Source organism: Oenanthe melanoleuca, chromosome 1, assembly GCF_029582105.1.
Source record: "Oenanthe melanoleuca isolate GR-GAL-2019-014 chromosome 1, OMel1.0, whole genome shotgun sequence".
NCBI lineage: Eukaryota > Metazoa > Chordata > Aves > Passeriformes > Muscicapidae > Oenanthe > Oenanthe melanoleuca.
In genome coordinates this window covers 99170256-99185586 of record NC_079333.1, presented here as the reverse complement: position 1 = coordinate 99185586, position 15331 = coordinate 99170256, and the positions used below count along the sequence as shown (strand labels likewise).

Genomic DNA, 15331 nt, shown 5'->3' with positions numbered 1-15331 from the left:
AAAGATAAAGCTTGACAGGAGCAGTGGAGAGAAAAAAAAAAGTATTGGAGACTTGTAATCCTGGAAAAGATAGCGTGACAGAATACTGATGATCAGTCCAAGAAGTTTGAAATTGAGCTGGCAGAAAAGGAGAGCACCAGGAGATTGAAAATGGATAGAAATGAGTGCAATACAAATATGTTCAAGGAAGGTAGTCTTAGGTTTGTGTGGATTTAAGGAGATTGGAGTGCTTATCTGGAAAGCCAGAAGAAGAGAAAAAGGGATAGAAGGAATAATGACACAGTTTAAATGTAAATAGTAAAGAGATTTTTCTTAAATTATATTGATCTGTAACAATAAAAGGGAGGCAAGAGAATATGAATAATTCAGACAATGTTTATACTGAGATATATAAAGTAGAGAGTTCTGTAGCACTCAGCATTGTATTTCTTGGTAGCAGTAAAGTTGCAGCTGTAGTCCTGTGCTTGCACCACTCTGTAAGAAATCTACAGAAAACCCAAAATAGAGCAGGGAGGATAACAGAAAGATTATAACACATGACCTATGAGAAATTATTGCAGCTGGGACAGTTTAGTCTGAAAAAGTCAAGAGGCATGTAACAAAAGTACCAACCTTCCTGCTGAATGTCAGCTCTTTACTCCAAATCCTCAAACTATTGTCTCAAAATCTTAACCGCAGTTGTCATACAAAAGCCAAGGAGAGTAAATCTGTTCTCTGTAGCAAAAGCAAGTAGTGGCAGCACCTTGCAGCAATGGAGGTTCAGATTAGACATTCAGAAAAACTTTCTGTTTGGAGTGAACAGTGTTGGAGTGGATTAAATAGATAATTTGGATTCTGGGAAGGGAAGGACCAACAGAGGTTAGCTAATCTAAGTGCTTTCTAACCTCTGTGCATCCATCAGTAAAGTGTCACTGCTGAGAATCCCTCAACCTCCCCTAAAAACATTTACTCAATAAGTAAAACTTGATTATTAAAATTAGCAATGACAATCTAATAATGGGACAGACTGACTTAATATTTCCTGCACTAAGTGACCACCTCTCTGACTCAGGAAGAATGAAATGAAGACAGATATTCTCTTGGTCAGAACCCAACCATGATTTCTCATCATTTTCTTTCAGAAGTGCTTATAAAAGTAGTTCATGAAAGAGCAAGAATACAAAGAACTTCTCCCAAAGTAATCCTACTTTTTCAAAACAGTGCTACAAAGCACAGATGAATGGCATCACCAAAGGCCACTATTTTTAAGAATTTGTGTATTTCAGATGATTTACCTGTAAACCATATCAGAATTAACATGACATTTTTAGTTAAATTCTTACATAAAGACTGACTAATTTGATTCTATACAAGTATCCTGAGAACATAGATTTTAATAAATATTACATCTTCACTACGGAATTGTGGAAAGAACCAGGTATAAAATCACACTGTACCAAATACCGTGGTTTTACTTTTCATAATTTATGGACTGTCATTGCATATAGAAAAACTTTGTGGATTTAATCTGCATACATCTTATAAGACTATTTCATAAATAGCAAATATTGTTTATCTATTCTGACATAAACAGGATAGTGTGCATTCCACTAGAATGATGAACTGATCTTAAAAATTAAAGCTACAATATCAGCCAACTTTACATGGAAGCAGCAAAGTGATTGGAGTTGGAGGTGATGAAAACCTAAAGGATGTAGTTTAATTCATACCTTTCATTCTCTACATTTTTTTCCCACCTACACAAGAGGGAAAAAATATCAACCATTGTGGGGTTTTAATCTCAGTCTAAAAATATGTGATTTAGCTAATTGATCATCTCAGCAATAAGGTATCTTTTTCTGCTGTTTTTGACTATTAATTCTAGCCTGTCTAGAATTAATATGACATTGATAGATACAGAGACACATAAATGCAGGGATTCATGCATACATATATACATACCTAGAAACAGTATTTTAACAAATCTGCTTCAGGCATAAACCATTCCTTCATTTTAAAGCCTTGCAGTTGACCTTACGAAGTCTTGCAGTTAAAACCTTCAGTATCCTAAATATATCCATTGAAGCAAAATTTATTAAAGCTCATCAGTTAAATATTCAGTAATTTACTCTGTTACATTTTCTTGTAGAGGCTTGGCTTTGATGTCAAACACTATTTAACCACAGAGTTTTTTTCAGAGTTTCTTGATGACTTTTGAACAGAAATTATGTGAGGGTCTGTTTGTCTTCATTTTGACTCAGTTATTAGTCAAAAGACTTTTGCAGCCTCTTTCAGGCAAAGACCATTTTAAATGCAACTTCTGCTGTGCTAACTGGTTCTTGAGACCCATGAAGCTCAGAGAGGGATCATATTTTCAGTTTGAGAAATGAAAGGATTTAAATGTAACATTAAATGTATTTTTAAATCTTTTGTAATTAATTATTGCAGTTTGAGAATTGAAGTTCTGTATTAAAAAACCCAAACCACTATATATCAGGCGGAACCTTCTTAACAACTGAGGTCTTTCCCTGTTTGTGCCTATTCAATTCAGACCTTGAAATTAGTGGTAGGAGGATTGGGATAATGGTTTCCTGGCTTGTTTGCCTGCAATTTGTACACCTTTGGACAAGATTTTTATGGATCAGATGTCTATTCAACCCAAGCAGCTGTTGCAAAGAGCTCAGTCATTAAAGTCCATGGTGATGTGTCCCTGTTACTTGTGAAGAAACGGCAGCAGGCTGCCCAGGAGACCATGATCAACCTGGCACAGGATATTGGTTACAGAAAAGAAATTAGATGCATGGACCTCCCCACCCATGACTCTTGCTCCACTGTTCTTTTAAAAGCTGGCTGGCTTGTAAGGATTCACAGAAGATCATCTCTTGAGCTTTTCTAATCAAACCTAATTTGTATTTTTTTCTTTTAGAGAGTTAAGAAGACACACTCCAGCCTTTTGAAAGCTCATTTAGCCCCAACAGCTAGAAGATGCAGTTTAGGATACCTTATTTAAGATATCCAATATGTTGAATTTTTACACAAATTCCATTTGGACAGAACCTACATTCTTCTCTCTGCCATTATTTCAACTTCTTCTCTCTCTTGTAATGAGGTACACAATATTCTTTTTTTCATGCACATCAAACAGAAGGACAGAATACATGAAGTATTTACCAGACATGGAAATTAAATAAGCAGCATGAAAAGTATTCCACTTCCACTTTGAAATTCTGGCCCAGCTTAGATAGGTGATAACACTACCACAGGAGAGATATCATTCTGTAATGTTACATGTATATGGAAAAACCTATCTGTAAGGAAGATGAATCAAAATGCACCTGGAGTCAATAGCACACTCTCAGCATGAAAGCAAAGATGAAATTTGGCCTTTCATACTCAAAAGAAATAGAAGGCAAGGGAATTTACATTTCCAGTATATTGGCAATCATCCAGCTTCAAGAAAGCCTGCTTTCCAGTCATCTCTATTCCCATGCACCTGCCTGGTCAGGGAGGGCTGGACACTCACCCTGGATATGTCAATACCTGGTGCTACACCTTCAGGACACCAGCACCAATCTCTGAAGGGCTGGCATATGTGGTTGGGTTTATAAATTGCTGCCTGCTACCTCTGGCTGCTTCAGTCCTAGCACTGCTCATCTGTGCTGTCCAAATATTCTTCTAACAGCATAACACTCCTGCAAATATTTTTCCTAAGAAAATGAGCTACAAATTTCAGGCCGAGTGCTGCATTAATCATGTTTTAATCATTTCCCTTGAGGATGCTTTCCATAATGTGCGAGTAGCTCTTGCAGAATCACTGATAAAGGATTAATAAGCAAAAGATTCAGCTGTGAGATTCACTTAGTTTGGCTTAGTCACTTTTTTGACATGTATTTTCCTTTTTTCCTGACAGCTGACTCATTTTTTCTTTTGACATTCTCTTTTCTTTCTACTTTCTTTCTCATCTCATCTTATTTACTTATCTACCCCTTCCCCTTTCACCTAGTTCATACATTTTTGTATTACACTTGGTTTTCTTTGAAGATGTGCAAAAGATAAATACATTTCGGGTCTCAAGGGGAAAGACCCTGAGGCACAATTCTCTTATAACTCCTCTTGGGTCTGGATGACCTTACATTCTCGTGTCCTCTGATGAAGTCTGATTTTTAAAAATAACACTGATAGTGCCCACTGAAGCTAGGTACTATTGAAATTCACTTTTTGATTCAAGGTTAACAATAGCCAATGGAGTCTCTCTGTTCTAGAAATTTTTGGCTTTATATTATCTTGGTTATATTTTCATGCTATTTTAGAGTAAGAAGGATGGTAATGTCACTTCAGCAGTGTAGAAGCTACTGTTGTGTGTGTTGAAGCAGCTGTACAGCATAACCGAAGATGTAGTCATGGCTGCTGGGTAGGTGTCAGTCAGGTTCCATGTGAAGGGCCTGGGAACTCTCAATCTGCCTATGATTAGAAGCATTTTGCTGCATTTAGTGATGCCTGGAGAGGCTACCTAGAACAGAGGCTAGACAGGGTTAAAGGAATAAAGTAGGTATTTATTAAAAAGGCCTTCAAAAGATACATCTTGGGCAGTACAAGAGCCTGGCCAAGGCTACACCCAGATGATGTTTTCACACTTTTATAAGTTTTGCTCCATTTTCATATTGGGGTTAATTGTGCAACTACAACTTCAAGTTATGAAATCCCATCTTCCCAGATTGCTCTCTTCAATTCACTGTTGTTTATACTTTTTGGGCCTGAAGCTGCAACAGTGTCCTTGGTTCTCAGGCTGGAAGAGGATTGTTTTGTCTAACTAAACTGTGAAGAGAACTTGGTAACACTTTATATGAAATTCAGAGTTATATACTTCTACAGTAATGAATGTGGAAAATATGAAAGCTAAAACTTAAGGCATCATTAGAGAAAGCTGCTACCATTACAGCCATGTTCCCTTTTTATCTCTCGGCAGAACAGAACGACGCTTTTGCCAAAATTGTTATAATAGCTTTCAGTAAAAGGCAATTAATTTCTTCGGCACCAAGAATTTGGTACTCCCAGCACCGGGCTCCTCGCCGGGGAGGAGCGGGCAGTGGCTCTGGGCAGCGCGGCGGTGCAGGCGGGAGCTGTCCGGTCAGCACCGCCCCGCCTTCGGCTGCTTCCGAACCAGCCCAACCTCGCCGCGGGTGGATGAGGGGCTGCCGGCACCGCCCGGCCCGGCCGTGCCGGGACCCCCGGGGTCGGGGCGGGCACAGCGATGCGGCTCCCGGTGCCTCCCGAAGGCTCCGGCAACGAGCGCGCCTGCCGTGCTCGAACACGGTCCGGGGCTTGGGCCAGCTGTGCCCCTGGGGGCCAGGAGGGGCCGTGGGATCCTGGGGTGCATTAGGGAAGGCATTGCCAGCAGGGCAGATCCTGCCCCTCCACTCAGCCCTGGAGAGATGAGTGTATCTGGAGTGCTGTGTCCAGTTCTGGGCTCCTCAGGACAAGAAAGACATGGAGATCCTGGAGTGGGTCCAGTGCATGGCAACAAATATGGTTAAGGGACCGGAGCACCTCTCTCACAAGGAAAAGCTGAGGAAGTTGGGCCTGTTCAGCGTCTACAAGAGAAGACTGAGAAGGAATCTCATTAATGAATGTGTATACATGTGTAAAGAGGGTTGTGCCAAGAGGACGGAGCCTTCTCGAGGCTCCTCTCGGGGTTGCCGAGCTTACGACAAGAAGCAACGGGCAGAAACTGATGCACAGGAAGTTCTCCCTCAACATGAGGAAGAACTTCTTCACCGTGCAGGTGACCGGTCAGTGGAACAGACTGCCCAGAGAAGTTGTGCAGTCTCCCTCCCTGGAGATGTTCAAGAACCTTCTCGCGCTCCAGTGCCCGGCGCTGTGGGACGGCCCTGCTCGAGCCGGGGTTCGGAGCCGCTGACCCCCGCGGTCCCGTCCAGCCCGGCCCATTCCGGCCGCCTGGGACTGGCGGGGGCGGGGCCCGCCCGCGGAGCCGCCGTGGGCAGCGCGCGGTGGCGCGGCGGGGCAGCAGCCAACCAGGAGCCCGCATGCCAATGTTCGGCCCCGCCCCCCGCGCGCGGAGCGGGGCGGGGCCCGCCGGTTGCCGTGGCGACGCGAGCGGCCGAGCCCCCGGGCGGCTCCCGGGGAGACCCCCCGCGCCGGGCGGGCCCGGGCGGCGGCCATGCCAGTGCGTGCGGCCGGTGCTGAGTCAGGAACGGGCATCCCCAAATCCCCCTCCGATACCATGGAGGAGCTGGAACACACCTGTCCACAGCCGCGCCTGGTGAGTCGGGCCCGGCCGCGGCCCGCCCGCTGGAGCTGCCCCGGTTGCTGCGGGGCCGGTGGGAGGGAGGGAGCCGCCGGGCCGCCGGTGCGGGGTCACTGCGGGTTCCTTTGTGCAATGCCAGTGAAAAGGCTGCGAAGAGGTGGGCTGTGCCTTGCCTTGCCTTGCCGTGCCGTGCCTTGCCTTGCCTTGCTGTGCCGTGCCTTGCCGTGCCGTGCCGTGCCGTGCCGGAACTCGGGGCAGTGCGGTGACAGCCGGGCAGGATTCCTGGTCCACCCGTTAAAAACCCGGTTCCCCCGCGCTCCCGACGGGTCCGGGCGCGCCCGGCACCGGCGCTGATGCTGCATGTGTGCGGGTGGCGGGAGCGGCCGCGGGAGGCGTGTGGTGGCCAAGCCGTGTTACCGTCTAAAAAGCTTCCTGTGGGAACACAGTAGTGAATGCAGAGGAGCAGCCCGCGCTCCAAGGGGCCGGCGGCGGGGAGCGATGGCCGGTGCCAGCCTCTCCCGGTGCCGCTCCCGCCGGGAATGGCAGCCCCCGGCGGCTCCTCAGTGACCACCCGGCCCCGCTCTGCCCTGCGGGCCGGCTCTTGGTCGGGTTACTGTGCCCAGGAATGGCGAATCCCGCTTTTCTCAACTTTCAGAGTCCGGTGAGGAATTGCCCGTTTGGTTCGGGATGTGTAACGAAGAAGAGAGTTTCGGAGAGCTGCGGTTTTTGGGGGGACAGGAGAATGAGGGAGGGCCGAGAGGGTGGTACTTAAAATAACTCCTCTGATGTTCTTTGCTCAAAGACTCCCTCAGACCGTGAAGCAACTTTACAAGGCTGCTGTACTCCAAGAGTAGAGGTTCTGAGAGCTGTCCTTCTTTTCATGTGCTCATTTGGAATGTTTTGAGTGTTTCTTTGCTTCTTATTTAAATCTGTTATTATTCCCACCAGGAAAGATCTCTCCTTACCCCAGCATGGTATACACCATTGGCAAGGTGGTAGAAAGTTAATTTATATGCAATCACAGAATTGTGGAGGCAGTGTCAAGATGTGAAAATGCGTGATGTATGCAACAGTTTAGTCCTGGAAATTAGATAATTTAACACCAGAATTCAGTCGCGGTGCTAATTAAAACATATTTAAACATCAAACTACAGTAATTAAATTCAATACTATAGTTGAGACGTTGTTCTGATATGACAAGAAATAGCAACAGTCATTGGAGCTGACCTAAATTAATGTTTTCTTCTTGCTCATGTTATAATTAGATTCAGCTTTAAAGAAGTCTGTTAACTTGTTCATGGAAAGCTTTTGGAGCTGTTTTAATAGGAAAAGTTAGCTCAGGTGTAGTTACTGCAGTGTGTTGGTACAGGCTGTCTGCCGCTATACACTGTGTCTTTTTCCTAATTACTAAAGATCAGACAAAGTATCGCAGCATGGATGGAGAAGGATACAAAAGAGGCTCTTTCAATCTCAGTTTATTCCAGGGCGATGGTGTGGCCGGAAAGAGGGAGAATCTCTCTCCGAACCAGGTATTCAGGAGAAGGGAATGGGAGTGGCTTTGGCTGGCTGCCAATGGGATGAGGACACAGAGGGGCTAGGATCAGCATACCCGACCCTCGGTGGGTACAAGGTCACAGGACCGGAAAGGGGACATGAACTGGGGACTAGCAGGAAGGAAGTTACAGGGTAGGCTGATTTAATTTCTTATACCTCAGATACCGAATTACAACAGCTGTCTAAGATTTCTCTGACAAAAGCTCAGATATAACAACCTGTTTGAATATATTACTCTGTGTAGTCTGACATTTTAAGAGATTTTAAAGAAAGGAGTGACAATATGATACCAGTATTTACAGTATCATGCATTCTGGTATAATTTCTGTGGAAATTAAGGTGACAGAGTGCAGGAATGAAACAGGAATTCATTACAATGTTTTAGATCTTCCTAACTACCAATAATGAACAACGGAGACATTTTAAATAAGTATTTGTGGAAAGTGTGCCCTCATGAAGTGATACATCAACAGTCATCAGATCTGTGTTATCTTCAGGCTAAAAAAAAAGTTATCTGGTGAAGTATAATGCAACACACCAAACTCAAGAGCAAAGGGAGTGAGGCAAACAAGTGTAGTGAAGCAGTGTCTGAAGTGAGAAAAATTAAGGGCAGGTATGCTGAAGAGTTAAAGTGAATCACCCCTTGACAAACGGCCTAATAACATGGTCATCAAGTTCCTGTGAGATCTTTTTTAAGATCTTCAGTACTTGGTCTGATCTCATCCTTCAAAGGCAGCATGTGCAGTGGTGGGCCAGTAACCTTGTCACCTAGATTATTAGTGTAAAGGGAAGAGGGTGTCTCAGGTAACATTTTAGTATTGTTTGGACCTCAGATGGCTTTGGTACCTCAGAATGATATGACTGGTAGCAAGTTTGTGATATTTACAGATGATTTTTTAATGCTGTTCATTAGTTCTCACACATGTCTAAAATTAATTATCTGGGCTTTCAGGTTATATAAGGCTAAGTTGTAGGAAGAAGTTTTGCTTGAGAAATTGCCTCAAATTTTAGAAGGTGAAAAGGAGTTGGTTCTTTTCTGAAACTGTTGTCGTACTTTTAATTGAAACAGGATTTATTTCTTTAAAGCCTTAAAACTGTGAATATTTTAAATGGATATCTGCCATTAGACCTCTGATTTTAAGCTATGAAGTCTGCTAGCTTGTCAGGAGCTGTCACATTAGGACTAAAGAACCTGTGTCCTTCAAAGATCAGGAAATCAGAGGACATTGAAGGCAATTCTAGGGAAAGTTTCAATGTGTATTGAAACCTGATGTTTTCCAGTGCCTGGTACTGTTGTAATTATAAATTGCCATTATTTTTTTCCCAATACACTCTGTGTGTTTTCTTAACCAGCTGAAGTATTAATGAGCATTTGTGTTGCTTCAGTCAATTCCTCTGCTCCATCTCTGACTTAATCTTTGCCTTCTTTATATTCTCAACTTCCATGTATCTTAATGCCAGGAAAATGTCTCTCTGAGTGAACCCATGTATCTTGGTCTCAATACACAACAGAGAAATAAACCCTTCAGAGTCACAGGTTTTATCCACTGTGGTGATTTTAGGAGTTTTGTAGTCAAGAAAAAACCCTCACAAATAGCATTTCTTCAATCTTGGTTTGCATCCTTTTGCATTTATCTCTTTTCTTATCTGGACCAAACTATAGTGTTAGGTCACTTTCTCATCTACTGCGGTCCCATTCATATTTTTAACCATGGGAATACCCATGGTTTGGTCATGGGGGCCTTCACTGTTTGGGATAAACATGACCCCTGGTCATATCATGCCACACATTGATGGTATGGCAGTTGTCCCCGGATAACTTTCAGTAAGCTGCAGAGTGCTGCTGGGCTGTGGATCTCAGCCTGGGAACCCTGCCCTCAGGGCTTGCCCATGTGCATCAGTACTAAAAAAGAAAGCTCTTAGTTTAACCAAGAAATACCATAGGAAATACCAAAGAGGAAATACAAAACCTTGTGAGATGAGTTGCTTATTTTTTTTATAATATATTTATGTCAGTTGGGATCAAGAGTTTGACTGTGGTCCCATTATGTGTGTAGCTCCTTGAAGGACCAGTGTGTCCTTTGAAAATTACCAATCCTCACCTGAGAGAAACAAACAGGCATTTCAACACACTTTGTTCAGGAAGACAATTCCATGCAATACCTTTCATAAAAGAAAACAATGGCTGTTTTTAAGGACAATGCTGCAGATTAAGGAAACCCAAATACACACTGAAAGTTACTTGGAAACAAACTTCAGAATGTACTGCTTGGCACTGTACTTCATCTTTCCCTTGAACACACTGAGAGCTTCTTTTCCTTGCATTTCATGGCTCTGTCATGCAGGGCAATGCAACATACCTTTTCATCACAGTACTTAATTTAAGAAACCAGGTAAGATAACCCACCTGAATTAGCTGGGGTGAACTACAGGGGAGGAGAGGGAGTAGATAGGTAGGCATGTGGTTGGTTTGGCCTGTGCTCACAGGCACATCAGTGGCTACAGGGCAAGGAAGGAGGAATTAAGCAGCTGTTTTCATTAATTTAAAGTGAATCTATCTTTAAGATGATGTGAAGAAGCAAGTAAGTGCTTTTTGTTTATTCTGCTCTGCCCTAGGCAGTGCTATCCCCGAAATACTGGGCTGTTCAAGGGTGTGTGACATCCATGCTACCCTTGGATGTCTGTTCTCAGGTAGCTGAAGCAGTGGCCAGATCTCATTTCTTGTACAGAAAGTGATGTCGGGGCTCTGTGTGAAAGTACCCAAATAGTTTATTGGGGGCTTTTTTCCATCATCATTGCAAGGACAGACTAGCTGGATACTTTGTCTATCCATATGGTAGATAAAATATGTTCTGCCAAGGCACTGCAAGTGTCGTAGCCATTTGAGGTTCACCCTTGCAATCCCAGCACTGCTCCAAAACCCAGATTTACTTCTGTAGTGCTGTGAGATTCAGAAGCTACAGGCTTTTACAGGTCAATAGGAGTTAGGTATTAAGTATCTTGGGGCACTGAATCTACTGTAGTTGGAGAATGAGACTCAAGTACAATTGAATATGATAGATCTCACATAATTTTAGGTATCTGGTATTTAGCCATTTTGTTTATTTTCTTGATTTTTTAATAAAAAATGAGAGTACATTAATTCATTTTTTCTCCAGTTATTCAAGTACATTTGGAGAACACTTGTTTTTTTTTTATTTTGTTGAAGAGTAGAGGAGAACATTTTAGTGTTTGCACACACTGGAGCTGTATAATGGTTCGAGGAGTCACTCTGCTTCTTTAGACAATTTCTTGTTGCTGCTGTTAAGCAATAAATTCAAACACAGAATTTGAAATAATTGCAAGGAAAGTGTGCATGCCTTGGATTCCTGTATTTTAATCCCTTCATATTTACAGACAATGTTTTAAGAGGTTCTGATGCAAGCCCTGGAATCATTTCAGTATTTTATTTCCATGAGCTTTCACAGATCTTCATATTCATCTTTCCTATATCACTGGAAGGCAATTTTAATCAGAGGAGCCAATGATTAATGTGGGGGGGGTTATTTTGGTTAAAAAGTATCTCATGCATCTGTTTCTCTCTCACGTGATGTTATGACAGGGGGTCTGCCATCTGTTTACTTCAGTGTGGAATTAAGCATCAATAAATATGTAAATAGCCTTATATTTAAGGAACCCAAAGTTACTTTATTTGCCCAAATATTTATTTGGTCTTTTAGAAGTTCAGGTTTTGTTCTGAATTAATTTTCATTTTCATCAATGTTGGCTACTATATAAAACCACAAACCCATAAAAACGTGCCAAGTAAGGTTTGTGCTTGGGGACGTGCAGCAATTTTTGCTGCACTTAAAAAAAAGTAAATTGCCCAAAGACATGAAAAATCTGGTTAGATTTCCCCTTCTTGCATCAAAAGACATGCAGCATATATATGTTCTAAAATGTCACCCCAGGACATACAGTTTCTGCAAAAACTCATTGCAATACATATTTGTCAGATACACAGAACCAGAGATGTCTTTTCAGGAATCAGAAATGACCCATAAACACAGGGAGAAAACATTGCATTCTATATATTGCATTCTATGCTTGCAAATGCACTGTATTTTAGAAACAGGTTTTATTAGGAGAATATTACCAACTTCTTAAACTATGCTGTTGCCACTACTACAAAGGTTTGTATCATATCTTTAAAAAGGAGTGGAAAAACATTGTAAATAGATTTTCTCTGCTCCCTCCTCAGGAACATAGAAACATTATAACATAACATATGTATAAAATATAAAAACAACTCGGCACATATGTGGATATGGAGCAGAAGAAATACAAAATTAGGAGGCGAATACTGACTACACAGGCAAGAATATGTGTAGTATATATTCACACATCCACAATCCTGCACAAACATTGAATACAGCCATAACTGTCTATCCTAGTGTGTCATTTGTTTCCATGTAATCTGCTTTCCTGTTTTACACACATATAAACAGATGGTATAAGGTGTAAACCTCTTGAGAAATGCACTGGATGAATCAGGGATCTTGTAAAGAAGCCCATCGCCCTCCCTATGGGAAAATTGATCTTCCCAGAGTTTTTCTGCTGACAGCTGAGGGATTGCAGAATATGTATCTCCTGTGCAGGAGGAAAAAAAGGTTGGGGATTTTTTTGCTTCTTCATAGCTCTGTTTCTGAGTAATGTTTTATACGAAATGCTGTCCTATGTCCAACATGAAATAATTGATAAATGTAATGTATCTCTGTAAAGAAGTACAAGTAGAGATTGATTATTTGGCCAAATTCACCCCATAGTTTAGCTGAGGTGATATATAACTGTATATAACTGATATAGAGTTGCTTTCAGAGGATTAACCCTTGCCTGTGTTAAAGCAAAGTTTGTTTCTTTTAGCCATCTATCAGGTGAATTTGCAGATGACACTAAGTGGGGTGGGAGTGTTGATCTGCTTGAGGGTAGAAGGATCTACAGAGAGATCTGGACAGACTCATTAATGGGCTGAGGACAGTTGCAGGAGCTCAATAAGGGAAAGTACCCTGTCCTGCCCTTGGGTCACAACAACCCCATGCAACATTACAGGCTGGGGGAGGAGTTGCTTGAGAGCTGTCCAGCAGAAAGGAACCTGGGGTTGCTGGTCACCAGCCAGCTGACCATGAGCCAGGTGGCTAAGAAATTCAATGGCACCTAGCCTGTATCAGCAACAGTGTGGCCAGCAGGACCAGGGCAGTGATTGTCACCCTCACTCAACACTGGTGAGGCCACACCTCAAGTACTGTGTCCAGTTCTGTGCCCCTCACTTCAAAAAGGATACTGGAGTGCTGGAGTGTATCCAGAGAAGGGCAGCAAGGGTTGTGAAGGGTTTGAAACGTGTCCTGTGAGGAATGGTTGAGGGAGCTGGATTTGTGTAGTCTTGCCAAGGCTCAGACAGAAGCTCATTGCTCTCTACAGCTGCCTCAAAGGAGGGTGTAGTGAGGTGGGAGCTGGTCTCTTCTGCTGTGCCTGCAATGAGTGGACCAGAGGAAATGGCCTTAAGCTGAGACAGAGGAGATTCAGATTAGATATCAGAATTTTTTTTTCAGTGTTAGAGTAGTCAGACATTGGAATAGGTTGCCATGGGATATGTGGAGTCAGCATCCCTGGAGGTGCTCAAGAGGCATCTGGGTCTGGCGCTGGGTGATGTGTTTTGGTGGTGTTGGGGTTACAGTGCTAGTGCTGGGTTGACATTTGGACTGGATGGTCTTAAAGCTCTTTTCCAACCTTCATGATTCTGTGATGCTATACAGTAATGTACAAGTAAATGAAACACGTAAGAGATGTTCAAAACACAGGAGCTGGTGTTATCACCACTGAATTGATCAATAAAACACTGCTCAATTAGAGCAGTGGTTACAGATTTTTGGTCTGTTGGCCATGGGCAACCTTCAGCACTACTCCTGGGCCAGCAAGCACTTGCCTCTGGGCATTGAGTTGCAAATTTGGTTCTTGGTGATGGTGGCTGCAGGCTGATGAGTGGCAACCGGTGCCCCTTCGAAGGAGCCACGAGCTTCTTCACCCAGGAATACTATGTATCACTCCTCAGTGCTGGGATATCGGGTAGCTTTCCTGTCTGTAGCCATCAGGACCAGAGAACAGGTTCCATGGGCTGCACAGTGCCCTGCTTTCAGTGAGTCCTGCCTGGCCACTGTCATGCAGAGCTCCTTCCAGCCGTACCAGAGGAGCAGGCTCAGGTGGATGAGTTGCCAAGGGTTGCATTTCACTTCCAGCTGGTGTTCATGGAGGTTGAGGCGCTTCATTGACAACTCTTTCACTTGAACTCTGCTTGACCTGGGGCCTATCCTACCTCTAGGATGATTTTGTTTTCTGAGTAATGTGTTACGGTTCAGTCAAAAGTCATGGCTGTCATGCAGGAATCTTGTCACAAAATTATTTGGCCTTTTGCAAATATTAGACTTGATTACATAATAGTTGCTCTAGTTTCATAGTCTATGAATCTCTGCATATATAAATGATTATGCTTCTTGAAAAGGTAGTGGAAGCTGCTTTTCTTCTGCAGTATCTTCAATTTGTAGTTGTCTTGTACTTAATAATTATTAGCCTTAATACTAATGGTGAGCAAAGTATATTTGATTGAAGGTAAAGCCCAGAAGGAGTAACAAAGGTAATTTGAAATGCTTGCAAACAGAATGCTGAAGTTACTGTTCTTATAAGGTTAGTTTGCCATATTTTTAGTTTACATCCACCTCCCTGGGTCAGCAGAACTGTGAGACAACAGGCTAGACTTTTTTTGATACTGGCATTGATATTTGAACTGTTTGTAAAAAGTTTACCAGAAGACAACCACCAGTAGCATTCAATGACAACCTAAATGCTCATACATTTACCTATTTGGGTCAAGGTTACTGACCCAAATAGGTAGGAGACCACATGGTTTTCCTTTTTGTCAATGTCCGCTCCCTGAATCTCTAAGAGAAGACCTTGGTAGTCCTTAACAACAAATTACAAAAAGCGTTCATGCCTCAGAAACTTGGCACATATTAACTTTGCAATAGTTTTGATAGGTTTTTTTTCTTAAATATTCCTTGAAACTGATGTCAGTGTTTCCTGCTTTGTAATTATTGTTTCTCAACATCAGGAGCAAGTTGCCAAAATAATTGTTCCTCATATGAGTAGACCTTATCCACATGATTTGTTCCAGTGAAATCACTTATCTAATACTGCCTCTGAGACAAAAGGTGCCTACAGCATCAGACCTCCCACAGAATTTCCCTTCTAGTTTAATTTTTTCATAAGCACAGGCCCAGCCTGCTTTATCAAGTGTTTCTTCTGTAGCTGTACTGGTTCATGATCTGAATTTCATTGACCTTTGTGGATGGCAAAATCTTAGATGACAATACAACTTTACCAAGAGGAGGAGAGAAGGTATTGTTGCTTGAATTTAAGAAAAAAAACAGTAGCTCCTTCCATTAGCTGTGTTTCCTACAGTCACCCTGCAGGCAGAGTTACAAAGGCAGGTGCACTATGGGT

At 42.8% G+C, this 15331-nt stretch overlaps 1 protein-coding gene across 4 annotated transcripts in view; it reads left to right on the top strand.

Moving 5' to 3' along the window:
- The first annotated feature begins 6068 nt into the window (after positions 1-6068).
- PCYT1B (phosphate cytidylyltransferase 1B, choline) overlaps positions 6069-15331 on the top strand; it is a 37564-nt gene continuing 28301 nt past the window's right edge. For all 4 annotated transcript variants that reach the window (XM_056505620.1, XM_056505639.1, XM_056505629.1 and 1 more), the window contains exon 1: positions 6069-6259. In XM_056505620.1, the coding sequence (XP_056361595.1) occupies positions 6158-6259 (102 nt within the window). In that variant the 5' untranslated portion in view covers positions 6069-6157. The remainder of the gene's footprint in view (positions 6260-15331) is intronic.